Genomic DNA, 19,766 nt, shown 5'->3' on the forward strand with positions numbered 1-19,766 from the left:
TATGTAATGAGACTCAATCCTGTTTCTTTGCTCATTCATGTGACTATGAAAGGGTTTATAGATGTCTCCCTCTCCCCTTGAGCCTAGTAATCCTATATCACTTCATCTTCTGCTAGCAGGAAAATAAACCATTACAGGAGTGCCTGGGTGGCTCAGTCAGCTCAGGTCATGATCTCACGGGTTCGTGAGATTGAGCCCCGCATCGGGCTCTGCACTGACAGTGAGGAGCCTGCTTGGGATTCTCTCTCCCTCTCTCTCTGCCCCTCCCCCTGCTTGCTCTCTCTCAGAATAAATAAACTTTAAAAAAGAAAGAAAGAGAATAAACCATTACATGCCACCTCCTTCCTCATTATATGCTCTATAATCAGAATACCTGGCATAGAGTAGGCATTTAACAAACATCTGTCAAATGAATGAGCCCATGATCCATAGACCATCTGCAGAATTAACTACTTGCAAGCAGCTGTAAATTTGTTAAAGAGCCTAGCCCATGATGAAAACAGCAATCAAAGAACATCAGCAAGTCCTAGCACCAAGAAGATCAAATAGTTGACACACTGTTCCGTGAAAAAACCAGGATACACAAATACCCGAACTGTGTTGGTAAATTAAAAGAAAAAAACGGGGAAAAGGACTAGAAAGACATAGGCCAATATAAAACATGATTATCCATTTTTCTATTCACTTAATAAATAATCGAGCACTTTCTTTGTGTCCAACACGTTCCTAAGCATCTCAGAGTTTAACCACGCATACCAGCATACTGCCCACGAAAAACTAACTGCAACCTATAATTTGACAGCAAGAGGTGCAGCAACTATAAATCATGAGCAGCTCAGGAACACTAGTTATGCAATGATAGGATATGTGAAGTGTCCTTCCAGAAAGACATGGGGATTCCAGTTCTCTGCACGTGCTCTGCTGCAGGAGGAGTATTTCTGGGCACGTTAGCCAGACTTCTTGATAGAACGCTTCCTGACCGGGGCGCCTGGGTGGCTCAGTCGGTGAAGCGTCCGACTTCAGCTCAGGTCATGATCTCACGGTTTGTGGGTTCGAGCCCCACATCGGGCTCTGTGCTGACAGCTCAGAGCCTGGAGCCTGCTTTAGATTGTGTGTCTCCCTCTCTCTCTGCTCCTCCCTTGCTCACATTCTGTCTCTCTCTCTCAAAAACAAATAAACATTAAAAAAAAAAAAAAAAAGTAGAACGCTCCTTGACAGAACACTGAATGTGTAGTAAAGCCATGGAACATACTGATTGTAGTTCAGAAATACCAAATGTTATTGACCCTTTTTAATTCCGTAAGCTGCCTTTCGCCATGCCTAATCAGTTTATGACCCAGCAGAGACCCCTTGTAGTTCCGTCATCGTGGCCCTGGGACTATACTCGGAATCACAGCTTTAGATGACATTTCCCCAGGATATTTACATGGATTTATAACACAGTTGATGCCCAGACCTCAGTATGTGAGGAGTCTACAAGTGTATGTGCAGTCAGTAATCCCATTTTGTAGCCTGGTTTTAATTTATATTTGTCCTCTTAATAATGTTAATAAGCTGACATTACTCTGCTAACAGGACAGGTGATGAAATCATAATCGAGCATAAAGGTGTAAACTAGCATCTCAGGGCATCGTTAGGCACCCTTAATTCCTTGTGTCATTTAGAAAAACGCAAGAGAAAATTCCTAGCAATATTTAATAGGCTATAAAGGAAACCTAGTCTTAGGACCCAGTTTTGTATTGCCTCAGTATAAAATTCATACCTTTAATTTAAAATTTTTTGTGTGTGTTTTATTTATTTTTGAGAGAGAGAGAGAGAGAGAAGGCACGAGCAGGGGAGGGGCAGAGAGAGAGGGAGACTCAGAATCTGAAGCAAGCTTCAGGCTCTGAGCTGTCAGCACAGAGCTCGAAGCCACGAACTGCGAGATCATGACCTGAACAGAAATTGGACACTTAACCGACGGGGCCACCCAGGTGCCCCCATATCTTCAGTTTTAAGTTTGTATTTACAAAGCAAATTTTGATTCTTGGATACTGTTCTCTGCTGTCATCCACATAAGGGACGTATTTTCCACTCTGGGCTGCATTTCATGCCAGAGAAACTTCCAAAACCCGGAGGGCATCAGGCATGCGTGACCCTCTGACTGATTTTTCTCCCCTCTAGGTTACCCCATGGCTGTATTTTATCGGCGTTACCTTTACTTCAAGGACAGCTACCTCATCCATCTCTTCCACGCCTTTACAGGCCTCTCAATTGCTTATTTTAACTTTGGTGAGTGAACTTGGCAGTAGCACGGCGATTGGAGGGAACCTGGGAAGGAACAGGCTTAAACAGAGTTTCTGGAGAGAGTGTGATGGCTAGGGAAGTTAATAACGCTCTGCTTGCAAAGAGGGTTTGTATGCACAGGACCAGAGCTTAATTTTCCTTTTCCATGCATCCCTTTCTCTAACATTTTGAGAGTGCTTGGTTACCTTTGCCAGCCCCCCATCATTTCCTCTGCTGGGGCTGTAACTGGATGCAAGATGCAAGCAGCCTTCTTCAGGAGCATCCCTTTAGCTCAAACACTCAGAAATGCAGCAACGCCCTGACAATCCCTTATATGTATACAGTTCATTTCCTTCCCTCCCACCAAGATCTGAGTCTCTTTGAAAAGAAAGAAATCCTAATACCAAAGGTTTTTTTCTTTAAATATTCTCTTTGTGTTTAGAAGTCTCAGCCCAGGTGAGAATGCGAAAAAACAAAAACAAAACCCAAAAAACAAAACCACCACAGGCTAAAAGTTGCTGTCCTCTCCGCCTCCAGGAAATCAGCTCTACCACTCCCTGCTGTGTGTTGGACTTCAGTTCCTCATCCTTCGACTGATGGGCCGCACCATCACTACCGTCCTCACTACATTTTGCTTCCAGATGGTAAACGCCTCTCCCTCGGCAGCTCAGACCACAGCCAACAGCCCTTGGGGGGAGGGGGGAGGTCGGGGACTGTGGCGCAGAAAAAGTGACCTAGGAGACCCGATTTCTAGTCCTTTCTCCCGACATCTCTCCGCAGCATGGCTTCAGGTAGGTCACTCTTCGCAGGCGCCAGGCGCCCCATCTGCAGGTTGCAGTGACGATGACCTGAACAGCTGAGCCCTTGCACAGGACTGCGCCATTCTTGTTCTTTGGTTTTGACCAGGACTACCCAGCTAGCTGTCCAGGAGGGGTGTCGTGTAAAGGCCAGGCAGAAAACCAGCTGAGACTGAGCTACGGACTCTAAGCTCCAAATTCTCAGTTGAGCCCTCATTCTGCTGAGAAGCCTTGAGCATTCCCCTCCATGGGTTCAGTTTCTTCCATGTATAGTAACTTAAAGCCTTTAGGGCCCCTGGGTGGCTCAGTTGGTTAAGCGTCTGACTTCAGCTCAGGTCGTGATCTCAACGGTTCAGAGTTTGAGCCCCACATCAGGCTGTCTGCTGTCAGCAGGGCCTGATTTGGATCCTCTGTCCCTCCCACCTCTCTCTGCCCCTTCCCCGCTCACGTTCTCTCTTTCTCAAAAATGAATAAACAATTTTTTTTTTTTATTTAAAAGATCAAACTTAAAAACAAAAGCCTTTAAGGAGGAGACCAAGAGAAGGGGAAAATGAAAGAATACAGTGGATTTTAGAGCAGGGAGAAAATAAAGAAATCCTAGCTGGTGATGCAATAAATTCTTCCCCCTCCCTAGGCCTACCTTCTTGCCGGATATTATTACACAGCCACTGGCAACTATGATATCAAGTGGACAATGCCACATTGTGTCCTGACCTTGAAGCTGATTGGTGAGTGCTGGCTCATTGCCTTCCCCTTTTACCCCTAGGCTCTTCCCCGTCTGACCGTAAACTTACTCTGTTTTCCCCGGTCCGCTCCTGGCTACACTCAGTCCACAGGCCACCTCCTCAGTGGCCTCTCCCCCTGCTCTACCCACACCTTCTCTCTCTGCTCAGGTCTGGCTGTTGACTACTTTGACGGAGGGAAGGATCAGGTAAGTTCCCATTCCTCTGCAGAGAGTTTAAGGAATTGAACCAGAGGGAAGGAGAAAGGCTGTTGTAATCAAAAGACTGGACCCAGATGCCAGGGGCAGAGCCTCTGCCTCATCCCCGGCCTGTGTGAGTTCTGTTTCAGATAACACTGAGCACGGATCAGCAAATCTAATTTGCCCGGATCCAGCTCTCGCACAAAGTCCAGAGATCAGTGCCAGCATGGCGTTTGGAAAAGCAGCAGCCACTTGTTGCTAAGTTACCCCTGCACATACTCATTTCCACGTGAGGCAATTACTCTTCTCCATGTCACGCCCTCAAAGAGACGGCTGTTTGAAGAACCCCAGTTCAGTGGGGTCCCAGGGTGGGGAACACGCAGACTGGCTCTTGGGGGGAGATTCAAGGCTATCCTGAACCATTCATTCTCTTCTCGGCATAGAATTCCTTGTCCTCTGAGCAACAGAAATATGCCATACGGGGTGTCCCTTCCCTGCTGGAAGTTGCTGGTTTCTCCTACTTCTATGGGGCCTTCTTGGTAGGGCCCCAGTTCTCAATGAACCACTACATGAAGCTGGTGCAGGGACAGCTGACTGACATACCAGGGAAGATACCAAACAGGTAATTGCCCCTCTTGGTCAAGACCTCTGTATAGGTGATCTCACCCAATACAAAGCCACTTCTAGGTGCCTTCCTGCAGGCCAGCCCTGGCTGCGTTCTCCAGCACGGCCCCGGCTCACAGGCCTGTGCCGCACAGGCCCCAGACTGTCGTAACGGGCGCTCCGTACCTGCTCAGTGCGGGTGGCGGGCCCATTTCAGCGTAGGCTACTTCCAGCCAGCCATTCTGACCTTGTAGTACAAACGTAAAAATTCACTTTTATGCCACAGGATTTTGCCTGAACAGTCACGTCCCTGCCTTTAAAACCCGTTTTCTCGGTTTAAAAGATTGTTAAATATATAAAAATGTGTGTGTGTATGTGTGTGTGTATATATATATGTGTGTATATATATATCACAGTAGAAAATTGAAAAGTTACCAGAAAAATCCTTTTCCTGAGAACGTGTCTAGCCTGTGTTTGGGCCTCGATTCAACCAGGGTAGGAAGGAGCAGACTGAGGATTGGTCATCCTCCAGTCCTCCGCACTGGATTTTCAGTCCCAGTGTGGATGGAGGCGGTTGGTGAGGCCATGAGATGTGTAGGAGCCCTGAGGGGGAAGCACCACAGACTCGTCCACACCGCTCCCCTGCCCACCCTGCCCGCCCCTGTGACTCACAGGGTCTCGCGTTCACCATTGCCCAAAGCCAACCACAGAGAGCTGTCTTTCCCTGAGACTGAATAAAGGCTCTGGACGGAGAGCCACTCGTCCTCCTCTGGGCGGATAGCCACACTCTGAAACCCCTCTCTCCGTAATTTAAGGTCAGAGGGCGAAGGGAATAGCCTCTGTCTGTTGTGACCTTGCTTGTTCCTTTCCAGCACCATACCTGCTCTCAAGCGCCTGAGTCTGGGCCTTGTCTACCTAGTGGGCTACACTCTGCTTAGCCCCCACATCACAGAAGACTATCTCCTCACTGAAGACTATGAAGTGAGTGCTTACTAATGGAGCAGCAGTGTGACTGCATCAGAGGTAGAAATGGACAGGCAAGGATCCCTGTAGATAGCCAAGAAGCGGGTAACACCATCTACAAATGCATGTTGGTTTCGCTCTAGATCTGTGAGAGTTGGTGTCAATGCCAGCCGGGCCGCGACATGTTCATCAGCCAGCACTGAACGACCTCCGCGGGCACAGGGCTGTGCCAGGTGCACTGTTAGCACCCCTTACCTCCCTCGGGAGCAGCTCTTAGCCTGATTTATTACAGCCAAGTGACTCCTTGGAGCAGAGCAGCTTTTGGTCCTCTCCAGCCTGTTTTCTTCTCTTGATAGATTGGGGGCTTCTAGGGAATTCAAAAACCAAGGGAGGGGGAAGTGCTGGCTTTTGCTCCTGCCCAGCTGAAAGGCTTGCAGCAGCTCCCTACGCACTCTGGGTAGGTTTATCTCCTTAAACTAACATTGACCATGGATATATAAAAGTCCCTCGGTGCTCCGTGTCCCGAATGCTCAGTGCGTTAGAGGAGTTTAGGGACAATGCTGTTTCTGGGACTCTTCAAAGAAAAAGGTGAATGGATGTTCACTGGGCTCCCTGCGTATTCCTCTTAGCCTACTAGAAGGGCAGCGAAGCGGACCGTCAGGTGGACATGAAGTAGTCAGCCTCAAGTTTGGAAGGGAAGAACATGAAGGGCATTTGGCCTTGCCCGGGGAGTATCCCTAATGCCTGTGTGTTCCTTCCTCAAGAACCACGATTTCTGGTTCCGCTGCATGTACATGCTGCTCTGGGGCAAGTTCGTGCTGTACAAGTACGTCACCTGTTGGCTGGTCACTGTAAGTAGGAAAGATGAACCCGGGTCATATTCCAACAAGCTGTGGGGCGCGGTGGGGAGGAGAGGAGCAGGAATGCTAACGGAATGCTCCCTCCCTCAGGAAGGAGTGTGCATTTTGACAGGGCTGGGCTTCAATGACTTTGACGAACACAGAAAGGCGAAGTGGGACGCCTGTGCCAACATGAAGGTGTGGCTCTTTGAAACGACCCCCCGATTCACCGGCACCATCGCCTCTTTCAACATCAACACCAATGCCTGGGTGGCCCGGTAAGCGGCTGGAACGGGGGTCCGGACCCTAGCTTCTTCCACCACTTTCCCAGATTTGAGCGCACGGATATGCGGTCCATCTTTTCCCACTCTGGGTAGAACCTCGTCGTTCTCGCACCCACCCACCACATACTGACTTCCGTCTCCACTCCCGGCCCCCCGAAAACCACTCCTGTCACATTCGCAAGGCACAAGCAAGACCGAGAGGTGCCTTGAATTTTAATCCCAGTTCCGCCCTGGTTTCATGTTCCCCTTTGCCATTTACAAACGTCTTTATTTGTCCCCACCAACGCACAAGTGTTGAGCGGCACGAGAACCGGTCTGCCCTGTTCAGCACTGCAGCTTAGGCACCGGGCGCTCAGCACTCAGTTATCTTGTACAAAGTGGCTCGCCCAAGCTCACCCAGCTAAGCGTGAGGTCTGTTTGCTGTCTCTGAACAGAGTCATCGATTCCGCTGCCTTTCATTTCTTTTTTTAATTTTTTTTAAAGTTTATTCATTTATTTTGAGACAGACAGTGAGAGTGGGGGAGGGGCAGAGACCGAGGCAGGGGGGCAGAGAGAGAATCCCAAGCAGGCTCTGCACTGGCCGTGCAGAGCCCAATGCGGGGCTTGAACCCACAAAACCGTGAGATCACGACCTGAGCCGAAACCAAGAGTCGGTCACTTAACCGACTGAGCCACTCAGGTGCCCCTGCCTTTCATTTCTAAAGCTAGTCTGATGGCACCGCCTCCCTCACCCCAGACCACCCGGAGCAGGAGCCACCAGCGTGGCAGCAGGCACTGCTCTGAGGCCCATCCCCACCCACCCTTTTCTCTAGTTACGTCTTCAAACGGCTCAAGTTCCTTGGAAATAAAGAACTGTCCCAGGGACTGTCGCTGCTCTTCTTGGCCCTCTGGCACGGCCTCCACTCGGGATACCTGGTCTGCTTCCAGATGGAATTCCTCATTGTCATCGTGGAGAGAAAGGTAGGCCTGAGGGGTGCCGGGTGAACAGGGACGATGACGAGCGAGACACTCACGACCTCTCCCCTCGCTCCCCAGGCTGCCAGGCTAATTCAGGAGAGCCCAACCCTGAGCAACCTGGCTTCCATTACCATCCTACAACCCTTCTACTACTTGGTGCAGCAGACCATCCACTGGCTCTTCATGGGTTACTCAATGACTGCCTTCTGCCTCTTCACGTGGGACAAGTGGTTTAAGGTAAGCGGAGGGGGCGGAAATCGCTGAAACCGCAGGCCGTGAGGACGGTCCTTGCTCTGTCTCTCGCTCAGTGGCCGGTATCTCCCCACAGGTGTATAAATCCGTCTATTTTCTTGGCCACGTCTTCTTCTTGAGCCTACTCTTCATATTGCCTTATGTTCACAAAGTAATGGTGCCAAGGAAAGAAAAGTTAAAGAAAGCGAAATAATCGATTTCCCTGGTAAGTGACCATCCCTGTAGCTAAGCTGAACCAGCAAGTTACAGACGAGAGCAACAGATTGGGGGCGGATGGCAGGGAGACAGTACTGAAACCTGGAGTGACTCTGAAGGTAGCCTGGCTCCCGGGAAAACAAGTGTGGGGCACTGACCACTCTAACTTGGGCCCCCACGACACAGAGTACTATACGATCACGGCAAACTTGGGCCCCCAGAGTCTGGTCTCTGTAGACCAGAGACTGGAAGGAATAACTCCGACCAGCCTGCCAATCAAATCTCTTCTCTTGCAGGTGGCCTAGCGCCGGGCTGGTGCAGAAACCACTTGTCTCCCTTTCCACAGCCCTCCTTCGCCTCAGAGCACAGAGAACATGGAAACCAGGGAGTGGGAAGACATGATACTCCTAGCCGTGCCTCTGCTGCCAGCCAAGTCTTCATCTGGGGCCAAAGGGGAAACTCTCGTGGGAGGAGTAGAGGGCCCGTGTCTCCCCTCTGGGCTCCCCCATGCACGTTGCCTTATCTCTCCCCCTCTAGCCAGGAATCTGTTGTGTTTTTCTCCTGCCAATTTACTATGATTGTATATGTGCCGCTACCACCACCCCCCCCATGGGGGGGCGGGGTGGGGTACAAGGCCCCACCTGCTCCACTTTTTCTACCTTGGAACTGTACCAGATAAAATCACTTCTCTTTGTTCAGTTTTTTACTGCTGGCATTCCTGGCTGCTTCCTTACAGACCGTTCTCCGTGCTTGCCACAGAGCTGAAAATTCAGCAGGGCTCTCTCCTTTACCGCCCAGAAGGTGGGAGTCAAGGCCTAACCGTAAAGCCTGGGACCAAACTTGCAAACGCTGTGACCTCACATCTTTTCCTGAAGTCTGAGGAGAACAACCATTCAGATTTTTTTCCACCATTAAGATACTGCTAATTTTAGGAATCCCCAAAGAACTACCAGATATTTATAGGATAAACAGTATTTATAGGCTAAACAAATAGCAAATGTACAGCCTCGGCTTCCCCAAACCCCCCACAGTGCCGGTGCAGGAAGGTCCTCTCCGAGCAGCGGGCGGAAAGCAGGGCCAAGGGATATAATGACAACAGTCTCTGTTTCAGAACAAGGTGCTATTGTCAGATGACCCCCCATACTTCTTCAAAGGCTGTGGTCAGTTTTGCACAGGTGAGGGCTGCAGACAGGGGGTAGTTGCTGATAGACACCATCTTCTCCGTATACTCCACATTGACCTAAGGAGAGAGACAGTTCTGTCACTCTATAACAAGTTCAGCCCGTCTTTGGGGAAGGGAAAACAGGGCTGAGCTAGTATTTCACAGTGCTGGGTTTCTTTCTAGATTTTATTTTTAAGTAATGTCTACACCTGGCATGGGGCTCGAACTCACAACCCTGAGATCAAGAGTGGCAGGCTCTACCGACTGAGCCAGCAGATCTTTATGGTGCTATTTTTTTAAAGATTTACTTGTTTTTGAGAGAGAGAGCGAGTGATAGTGCGTGTGGGGGAAGGGTGGGAGGGGGAGAGAGAGAATCCCAAGCAGGCTCTGCACTGATAGCGTGGAGCCCAACATAGAGCTTGAACCCATGAATCATAAGATCATGACCTGAGCTGAAGTCAGACGCTTAACTGACTGAGCCACTGAGGCGCCCCTCCAGTGCTGTTCAAGTTGTACAAAGGATGAAGAAGGCCTTGACTCTCACTGTCACAAATATACCAGCAGTCCTCAAAAGATACAGCTGGGGGGGCGGGGGCGTGCAGGTCGTGGAGGCCCTGTTTGTCTTCCGGCTTTGTTCTCACCCTCTGTCTCCCAAGGTCATCAAAATGCCAGCTGTTCTCAGAATTCTATACTAAGCCTCAGCTCTATGAAGAACCCAAGAGTTGAGCCCAGGCCTTACCTGGCCATGGGCAAAGGCCCCCACCACAAAAACAATAGGGTCACTGCTAGGCACCAAGTCTCGTACATCACTGACAACTGGAATGGAAAAAGATGTGCCAATCTTCATACACCCAACTGGGAAGTGATCTGACACTGGATTCTTAATTACCTAAAGAGAACAAGGGAAAAAAAGAAAAATCAGCCCCAGAAACAATCTCAGAACCCCTCCTCCAACCAGTAGGTGCCAGTATCTCACCTTCAAGAGCTTCTGGGGGCCATCAGCTGCTCGAACACTGAGTTTGTGTAAAAGCTGAACTGAGGGTGGGGAGAAAAGAGTTCAGAGCTAGGTGGTGACCCCATTTCTTCTGCCCAGAAATCTAACCAGAAAAACCCACAGGTAAAGTGGGCTCCGTGTGTCCTTTACATCCACACTATGGTCCTAAAATGGTACGAACGAGCAGTTGTCAAGCATATGACTAGTTGGATGGCAATGAGTTCACTCGGCCAGGAACCCATGCAGGTTTTACCCCAGCCCCTGGGAAGATGAGTCCTTGTTCTGGTATCAAACATACACCCCACTCCTCCTATTTACAAAGCTCACATTTCATTTATCTCTTTCCTCTTCCTCCCTTCTTCACTACTGCCAAGTTCGTTCTGAACCTTAACTCCTAGAGATCTCACCCATGAGGCCACAAAAGCGGTCAAAGGTTCTGGGAATTCGAGTCTGGGGGTTCACTTCAATCAGCACGTTCTTCTGTGTGTGGATATAAACCTGCAGCAAGCCAGCTCGGTTCAGGGGACTGTCCATCAGCATCAGTAAACTCTGGGGGACGCAGAAACCAAGGCATAGTTTCAAGCGAAGAGAAGCAGCACGCAGCTGCCCGACCTGTACAAAGGCTTGGGGTCGTGAGCTCTGTCCCTGGAGTTACCTGGTGAGCTATGTCTGGTCTCACTTCCCCAGGGTCCCGTCCATTCTTCAACAGCACAGACTTGTGCTTGTCACAGTTGAGTAACTCATAGGTCTTCCCTACCTAAAGAACAGGGAACATGACAGACAGCAACATAAGCTTCTTTTACCTAGACTAGTGGTTCTCAAAGTGTGGTCCCCAAAGCAGCAGCAGCATCATAATCATCATCTAGAAACCTGTTAGTCAAATTCTCAGTCTACTCCAGATCTTCTGAATCAGAAATGGGTGATGGGGCCCAGCAAACCTTTCAGGGGTTTACTGTGTGGCCACTGACCCTTTCTCCCCTACCCCTGTAAATGATCTTGGATGACAAAAGGACACAGCCTGTGATTTCACGTGATCTAAACTCCCGCACAGCAAAGGAAACCCATCCACAAAACAAAAAGGCAACCTACTGAATGGGAAAGAAGGTATTTGCAAATGATGTATCTGATAAGGGGTTAATATCCAAATTAACCAATACAGAGAACTTCTGCAATACCAAAAAAAACAATCTGATTAAAAAATGGGCAGAGGACCTGAACAGACATTTTTCTAAGGAAGACACCCAGATGACCAACAGACAAATGAAAAGATGCTCAACCTCACTTATCAGGGAAATGCAAATCAAAAGCACAACAAGGTATCACCTCACCAGCCAGAATGGCTAGTATCCAAAAAAGACAAGAAATAAGTGTTGGCGAGGATGGAGAGAAAAGTGTGAAAATTCTAATGATGCGGGAGGCGACTTCAGCAAGGAATACTTTCAAAAGTAAAACGGAAGAGGGTTGGTGCCAGTGTTAAGACTGGTCTGAGCAAAGGTACAGCTGGAATAAAGGAAAAGCAGAAGTGTCAAGAAGGAAAACGCATGCGGAAAAAGTAGAACTGAAACACTGAAGAACAGTGATTAAATATGACTGCTTTGTAAACTGCAAGGTTCCTCAAGTATCAAGCACAAAGCCAGAAATAATTGTGGAATAACAGGGCACTGAGTGAATGAGGAATATTATTCTGGTAACTCAGTGTATACTAGAAGAGACACTAACTACATGTGTGATACTAAAGATCTGGCTAAAATCTATAGCAGCTAAAAGAAAGAATTGCAGATTGCAATTTGGGGTCCTAAGGAGCAATAAAGTGGTCAGTAAAAAGTCCAAAACCACACCACTAAATATACAAATACAGGATTTGAGAGGCTGTGTTTTTATGTATCAATAGAACATTCGTATGTCTGGCAATAACTTAAGAAACATAACTCCAGGAGCGCCTGGGTGGCTCAGTCGGTTAAGCTGTCCGACTTCAGCTCAGGTCATGATCTCACAGTTTGTGAGTTCGAGCCCCACTTCCGGCTCTGTGCTGACAGCTCAGGGCCTGGAGCCTGCTTCAGATTCTGTGTCTCCCTCTCTCTGCCACTCCCCTGTTCACACTCTCTCTGTCAGGAATAAACACTTTAAAAAAAAAAAAAGGAAACATAACTCCACAAAGCTTGGGGGAAGAGGCATGTAGATTTTGAAACTGATTAACTGAAACAACAAAAATGTCAGAGAGTAAGCATAGGGAAAGAACCAACTCTGTGGGACACTCTTAGTTATTGAAAAAAAGAACCTCTTGAATAGAACAATCCAGTTTCTACCCATTAGTAAGCTATAACCAGGAGTTTTATTATTTTAATAAAATAGAAAAGAGTACTTTACATGTAGTCATGGTAAGTAGTACTTGATGAAGCTTTTGGTATCAGATAGTTGCATGTGTTTGTGTGTGTGTGTGTGTACTGGCTCACAATGTGACTTTTTTATTGCGGGTTGTGGTTAATAAGCTTGAAAACAACTAATTAGAATAATCAGAGAATGAGTACTATGTGTATTCATTTTCTGTAACAGGTATCAGAGCTATAAGAATTTTTAGAACCTTTTATTCCCTGCCCTCATGGAAGCCTTCTAGTGGAAGAGACAAACAGTAAACCACCACATGAAACCACAACCAAATTGTGATCAACATTATGAAAGAAAAATAAATGGTTTGTTAAAGGATTATTAACAGGAGGGCTGATTTATACCAAGAAGGGAGTCACTCCTATGAAGAAATAACATTTTAACTAATAATTGAAAAATGAACAGCATCATATTCAGTAATTGTTGCATGAACTGTCAAACAGGAATTAATAAAGAGCTAAGTAAAGGAAGCTTCCGTTAGAGAACATTATGTGCAACGGCCTTAAAATATCAGAGAACTTAGTGCTTTCAAAGACCTTAACAAAGGCCAACAAGTCTGGACTCTAAGGAATAAATAGGAGAGAGCAGGCTCCACGAGGCTAGCAGAACAAGAAGGACCAGCACCAGGAAGGCAAAAGATAATAGTACATAAAATTTCAACCAGCTATGAATTCAATCATCCCTGGAGTACCATTAATGACAATCTGACCTACATTCCACTAGCATGCTCTAAGAACTTTAATTTGGCCATGACCTTTTCAACTTCTTGATGAGGAACCTGGAATCAATAACAATGGCAATAATTTATTCCAAGTGACAGGCATCATTCTAAACCCTTTGCTGATATTACCTCCCTTCATCCCCTCAACCCAATAAGGTCCGTACTATCATCCCCATGGGACATATGAAGAAACAAGTGGTTAAGGGAGATTCAGAATTAATAGGCTGGAAAGACGGCAAGCAATTAACTGAGACATAAATATAAGATCCTGTAATTAAGTTGGAAATATCAATTACCTAAGAAAAATGGGGGGGAAAAAAAAGACTTTCTAGACTGCAAGCTTAATAAAGTAACACAAAGATTGAGGAAGTAAAAATGGAAAAGAATCACATTACTATCAAAATATTACTTTTAAAGCACTTTCAAAGTATTAACCTCCACTTTACAAACTAAGGCCAAAGTTGTTTTCTCAAGATCACACACTTAAAATAAGTATGAAAAACAAGTTTAAAACCCAGGTCTGACTTAGAGACCAGTGCTATTTCTTCTGGGCCTCCTCATTCGACAAGTTTAGCTCTAAAGGTAAGAGAAACAAGAAAGTCAGAGTGAGAACACTGCAGTTTTAAGATATACAATTGCTGGAATATTCGGGAAAAGGGCTGAATGACAGGTAAAAATAAGGATGTAAAAGTATTAAATGATAATTGATCCAGCCTTTCAAAGTGGATAGTACTATAAAGGAAGGTGACAAAAGACACCTAGGGATGACGCAATGGACATGTCTATCCTTCCCTACCCTCCCTCCCTTTAGATAACTTTTTACCACAGAATCCCGGTAAATCAATTGAAGTCAGGATGTGACAGCTGCAATGAGATTCACGAAGAGCAGAAGAAAACGAGTAACGCCAACCCAGGTGTTTAACCAAAAGAGTCAACTAGGCTATTCTTCCTCCAAAAGCATGTTTCACTCTCTCTGCTTCTCCATCCACTTTGAGCCTCTCACCCTCACCTCCCCCCCGCCCCGGGGTCCCATCCTATCGATCTGCTAATTCTCCACTTCCTTGTCCCAAACTACCTTGACTGTCTCCAGACTGGCCCCTTCCAGCACCACAATGAGCCTTCGCCCTCCGATCTTGTTTCCCGCCCCGAGTCGGGGCCGCTTGGGAGCCACCGCATCCCAGCCCTCTTCCTGCTCTCCAACGCGCCGCTCACGAGGTTGGAATCCGCCACTGGGCGCAGCCATCTTGCAACCGGACCGGAAATTGCGATAACGTCCTTAAACTTCGCGTTTGCCCAATCTCAAACATCCTTCCGGCTGCCATTTTGAAAGTGGGCACTTGGAAATGGCGATGGCTTGCAGTCTGGCGCTACCGAAGCCTCTCTGGAAGGGCAGGGTTCCAGAAAGGGGCTGGAAGTTCCGGATGCGTAATTCCTGTGCGCGAAGTTCGGGTCCTCAGCCCTGGGGAGGGTTTAGAAGGGAGCGCACTTCCGGTGCCCTTTCTCCCGCAAGCGCCGAGGGCCCCGGACCCTCGTGTGAAGGGGTGCGATCTCTAAACTGGAGCCGGGTAGAGGCGGGCCGGCACCTGCTTCTGACCTCTGGTGCCGCCGGCCATAGGATCGGACATGGCCCAGAACTTGAAGGACTTAGCGGGGCGGCTGCCCTCCGGGCCACGGGGCATGGGCACGGCGCTGAAGCTGCTGCTGGGGGCCGGCGCCGTGGCCTACGGCGTCCGCGAATCTGTGTTCACCGGTGAGCAACCTCTGCCCGCTCTCCGGACTCCCCCCACCCCCGCTAGACCTCTGCCCTGTCCCTCTGGGTCCCCGCCCTCACCCAGACCCTCACCCCCGCCCGCCTCCCCGAGAAGTTAGTAACGTACTCTCAGCAGCGTTTAGGCCTGACCCCCACCCCTCTCCCCACAGTGGAAGGCGGGCACAGAGCCATTTTCTTTAATCGGATCGGTGGCGTGCAGCAGGACACCATTCTGGCCGAGGGCCTTCACTTCAGGTAATGGCGGGCAGAGCGGACTGACCCTGACCCCTTCACCCTTGAACGCCAACCCACCAATGGTTGTAGTAGGGCTCTCGAAGGATTCAGAGCTGCTCTTTTACTGCCCCCTCCCTCCTTCTGCTGGAGCAGTGGGTGCTGCCCAAAACTCGGGCGGCACATAAACTGTTCTCCAGAGGGAGGAGAGAATTTCTCATTGCCCATGGTCATTAAGAGGTGGAGCAGGCCAAAAAACGCGTGGTGAGGGAACACCTGGAGAAACTAGTGAAACTGCAGTCCCCTGATACCTATCCCTGTTCCTCCCCTGCAGGATCCCCTGGTTCCAGTACCCCATCATCTATGACATTCGGGCCAGACCCCGAAAAATTTCCTCCCCCACAGGCTCCAAAGGTAGGTCTGGGCACCTGGGAGTCCCTGCCAGATGGCTCCATAAAGTAAGCAAGGAAGCCTGGCAGATCCTAGGGGAGGAGGATAGTGTCACATCCCTTGGGTCTTGGTTTCCTCTTCTGCAAAACAGCTATAATAAAAGGACCTGCTTTTGAGGTTAAAACAGTACGATTTGGACACCCTGTGTGTTTGCCCATATCTATCAGCTGTCCTCCCCACTACTGTAAGTTCAGTGAGGGCATTGTTTGTTCTTTGTCTTAGTCACTGTGTAGATCAAAGCCTTGTTCTAAGACCTTGTTTTGTTTTAACTGCTTGACTCTCCAGTAGTTTCTATCCAAGTCTATCCAGTAGTTTCCCCTGTCGTGGGGAAACTTGGCCCACTTTTCACGGGTGAACCTTTTCCCTTTTAGACCATACATAGAAGCTGTGTCTTTGAGATCACCCAGAGCCCTTTCTCATGTGCGTGGGCACGTACACACACACACACACACACACACACACACACACACAGGCATGCGCACTGATTCAAGTAGCTCATCTGTAATACACTGTTTTTAGCGAAAGTGGCTTAACACTCTCTGAATGGTAGGCCCTACGAATAAAGGACTCATAAAACACAACCCTTGTCCTCAAGTCCATAGTCTAGTAAAGAGAGAGGGAGAATCCCAAGTGGGCTCTGCAGTGAAAGCACAGAGCCAAACGCAGGGCTCAACCCCACGAACAGTGAGATCATGACCTGAGCCGAAACCAAGAGTCAGACGCTTAACCGACTGAGCCACCCAGGCACCCCAAGAATGCAAATGATTCTGATGCAGCATGAGAGAGCCTACAATAGAAGTTGAACACAGTAGAGAAGCAAAATGAGAAGTCAGCTTTACTGGTGGAGAGCTTGTGAGTAGAGAAGACTTTACAATGGGAAAGGATACATTTGGCCTGTCAGCCTGATCACCCTCCATTCCCCAGGGGAGTTCCAAACCGCACAGCACTGCGTTAGGTGTAGAGGGAGGTGTGTGGAGGAGGAGATGCTTGGGGAAGGGTTCTTGGCTAAGAGACCAGAGGAGGCCCCCATGGCCTGGACCACCCACTGCTGACCTCACTCTCAGACCTGCAGATGGTGAATATCTCCCTGCGAGTGCTGTCTCGACCCAATGCCATGGAGCTTCCCAGCATGTACCAGCGCCTGGGGCTAGACTACGAGGAGCGAGTGCTGCCGTCCATTGTCAATGAGGTGCTCAAGAGTGTGGTGGCCAAGTTCAATGCTTCACAGCTGATCACCCAGCGGGCCCAGGTCTGACCTGTCACCATCTCACACCTTCCCTCCTAGGCCTCGAGCAGTGGATATTAGGAAAGGCAGCTTATTAGAAAAGGGTCATGACTCTGGCTCCCTTTTCAACTTAAAGCTGTACTAATGTCCGCTGAGAAACCAGGAGAGTCAAGATCAGCACTCAGTAGCAGTCAGCATCAGGAACCAGGGGAGGAAACAGTGGCAAAGTCTAGAAGTGTAGATTATGTTGGGGAGAGTGGAAGATGAGGAGTCCCTGTGACCGGAGAAGACTGGACCAAGTCCTTTCCAACTCAGATGTTCTAGTGAGGAACTAAGAAAGGCTTAGTGGTTTTCTGCCGTTCTCAGGAGATCTGGTATTCAGACAATCACAGCAATGCCCTTCCCTTCCAGTTCTCCAGTCCCTTCAATCCGCCCGCCCCTCCCTGACCCCCAGGTATCCTTGTTGATCCGGCGGGAGCTGACAGAGAGGGCCAAGGACTTCAGCCTTATCCTGGATGATGTGGCCATCACAGAGCTGAGCTTTAGCCGAGAGTACACGGCCGCTGTGGAAGCCAAGCAAGTGGGTGAGTTATGAGAGGAATAAGGTTTCTGAGAAGGCAGGAGGTAGGCTGGGGTTCCTGACACCTCATATCTGTGACCTCCTGGCTCTCTCCCACCACAGCTCAGCAGGAGGCCCAGCGAGCCCAGTTTTTGGTGGAAAAAGCAAAGCAGGAACAGCGGCAGAAGATTGTGCAGGCCGAGGGTGAGGCCGAGGCCGCCAGGATGATATCCTTCTGCTAGGGAAGTCTCTGCCCAGCCCCTGGAGCACCCTGCTTCCCCTTCTCCCTCATGGGCCGGCTGATGAGACTAAGGCGAATGCGACTCTGTGCTCTGTCCTTGGCTCCCTGGGGATGGAGGTTTTGAATGGGGTCTGAAATCTTAGAGAGGTGCCTGAGGCCTGGCTCCTCCCTGTAAGGCAGATCAATAGCACTGCTGGCCTTGCCTCCATTTCTGCTGCTGCCTCCAGTTCCTGGCAGCTGCCTGCAGGGGGGGCCCACAGATGGGGACCAAAGTGGGACTAGGCACGAACTATCTGAGCGCGACCTTGGATCTGACAGTCCAGAGAAGGGCTGGAGTAGGAAGGATGGGGCCGCGGGTTGAGACCAAAACTGGACCTTGTGTGAACCCTTAACCCCAACCTGCTCACCTTGGAGAAGCCCTGAGCAAAAACCCTGGCTACATCAAACTGCGCAAGATCCGGGCAGCCCAGAACATCTCCAAGACGGTGAGCACAAGAGCCCAGTGTCCCCGAAAGGCTGCCATGAGTCTGGAATTGTTTTAAGTGAAAGCACATTGACGCAAAGGGATTCAAATATTGCTTACTGGGGTTTCTAACTCAACCTGGCTTCTCCAACACTTTTCTCCATGAAAACAAAAGGCATGACCTTTCGTTTTTGCCTCTGTTGTGGTGTTAATACATCGCTGTTGCTCACTGCTCTGGATCTTTGAGGGCAGAAACCATGCCTTAACTTGTCACCGAGTTCCTAACCCACACGTATTCAATCAGTGGTTGTTGACTTGCAAGGTAAAAGTCCAGGCGTGAGTTCAAACATCTGTTTATTTCTCGCCCTATAGATTGCCACATCACAGAACCGTATCTATCTCACTGCTGACAACCTTGTCCTGAATCTACAGGATGAAAGTTTTACCCGGTGAGACACCTACACAAGGGGGCGTCACAGAGAGCATGGGACCTGAGTCTGGTGGCTTGAAAGACACCATTTCTGTGAACAGTTAGAAAAGTGGGTGGTTGACAGTCCCGAGCTTGACTCTCGTAAGATTGGTCTTACGAGGTCAAATAGGATTTATCTTGTAAAAAGCACTCTAGTTGTGAGGTTTGGTCTAACTGAAGAGTAGTGAAAAATGATATTCTGTTCTCTTACTCGGAAAGCCCTAAAATCCATTGCTGCTCTAGGGCATGGGAGGAGTGGTAGTGGTCAAGGGAATCAGTCTCCCTTCTCAGCGTGACCTTCCTGGCTTCCAGATGTGTTTCTTTTTTTCTTGGGAGCAGAGGTGGGCTTAGAACTGGCGGGGCCTGAAACTGTTGGATCACACATGCATTTCTCTTCTCTTTCTGTGTTTCCCGTTCGTCTGGTGACCTGGTATCCGCAGGGGCAGGTAAGTTGTTGACTCATCCTTGTTTCAATAGGGTCTTGCCTCTCCCAGTACTTGTCTCCTCCCCTGTGGCCTCACCTTTCTCCCCTCATCGCACGCACACCCTCACCCAGGAAGGAGGGAGTGGTCTGAGGTGCTCTCCCTCTCACATTTATGTTCCCTAATGTCTTCCGTCTGTCTGGTTTCCACAGTGACAGCCTCATCAAGGCTAAGAAGTGAGCCTGGTGACCATGAACTCTGCCACCAGAGAAGTGGGTCTGTTTCTCCCCTGGTTTTTGAGGAGCCAGCTCGGGGTCCAGCACACACACACCCCCATCCCACCCCTCAGTATCATGTGATGGTCCCTTCTGCATCTGGCCTCCCAGCCCTTCTTGGATGAACAAAGCCTGACCAATTTTTTTGGGGGGGGGGGAATGACTTTGTTCCTCCCTGTGTTGGCCAGAGGTGCTGGGACAGCGTGATTTCTGCGTGATTTCCTACAGTGTTGGTTCCTCCCTCCAGGTTGGGAGGCAATAACCACCATCCCAGGAATTCTCAATAAATTTTTATTAGTTAAGCTTAAGTCTTTGCATCGTGTGTCTGAGTTGGGTTAGGAG

General features: G+C 49.0%; 3 protein-coding genes and 1 non-coding gene across 4 annotated transcripts in view; 3 read left to right on the plus strand and 1 right to left on the minus strand.

The window, feature by feature from the left end:
- The window catches only part of LPCAT3 (lysophosphatidylcholine acyltransferase 3), a 40,142-nt gene extending 31,361 nt beyond the window's left edge, over positions 1-8,781 (plus strand). Inside the window, exons 2-13 of the mRNA XM_025930593.2 lie at positions 2,164-2,271; positions 2,803-2,909; positions 3,697-3,790; positions 3,956-3,993; positions 4,428-4,606; positions 5,460-5,568; positions 6,315-6,401; positions 6,501-6,667; positions 7,486-7,633; positions 7,709-7,867; positions 7,959-8,087; positions 8,374-8,781. Of these exons, the coding sequence (XP_025786378.1) occupies positions 2,164-2,271; positions 2,803-2,909; positions 3,697-3,790; positions 3,956-3,993; positions 4,428-4,606; positions 5,460-5,568; positions 6,315-6,401; positions 6,501-6,667; positions 7,486-7,633; positions 7,709-7,867; positions 7,959-8,075 (1,313 nt within the window). The 3' untranslated portion in view covers positions 8,076-8,087; positions 8,374-8,781. The remainder of the gene's footprint in view (positions 1-2,163; positions 2,272-2,802; positions 2,910-3,696; positions 3,791-3,955; positions 3,994-4,427; positions 4,607-5,459; positions 5,569-6,314; positions 6,402-6,500; positions 6,668-7,485; positions 7,634-7,708; positions 7,868-7,958; positions 8,088-8,373) is intronic.
- Positions 8,782-9,033: 252 nt separating this feature from the next.
- On the minus strand, positions 9,034-14,614 carry EMG1 (EMG1 N1-specific pseudouridine methyltransferase). Its single transcript, XM_025930553.2, has 6 exons — positions 14,415-14,614; positions 10,889-10,990; positions 10,641-10,782; positions 10,216-10,274; positions 9,979-10,128; positions 9,034-9,317 (listed from the first exon to the last, which is right to left on the minus strand). The coding sequence occupies exons 1-6, from the start codon at positions 14,580-14,582 to the stop codon at positions 9,204-9,206; spliced, it is 735 nt and encodes a 244-aa protein (XP_025786338.1). The 5' UTR covers positions 14,583-14,614; the 3' UTR covers positions 9,034-9,203.
- A 171-nt stretch (positions 14,615-14,785) lies between these two features.
- PHB2 (prohibitin 2) lies at positions 14,786-19,732 on the plus strand. The gene is made up of 8 exons (XM_086714178.1): positions 14,786-15,089; positions 15,260-15,344; positions 15,655-15,734; positions 16,835-17,019; positions 17,450-17,579; positions 17,678-17,781; positions 18,203-18,280; positions 18,631-19,732. The coding sequence occupies exons 1-8, from the start codon at positions 14,963-14,965 to the stop codon at positions 18,709-18,711; spliced, it is 870 nt and encodes a 289-aa protein (XP_086570304.1). The 5' UTR covers positions 14,786-14,962; the 3' UTR covers positions 18,712-19,732.
- On the plus strand, positions 17,850-18,112 carry LOC112868047 (small nucleolar RNA U89). The gene has a single exon (XR_003224242.1). It is a non-coding gene; the product is annotated as a small nucleolar RNA U89 (small nucleolar RNA).
- Positions 19,733-19,766: the final 34 nt, after the last annotated feature.

Source organism: Puma concolor, chromosome B4 (genome assembly GCF_028749965.1).
Source record: "Puma concolor isolate L17-30 chromosome B4, mPumCon1.1.hap2, whole genome shotgun sequence".
Taxonomy (NCBI): Eukaryota; Metazoa; Chordata; class Mammalia; order Carnivora; family Felidae; genus Puma; species Puma concolor.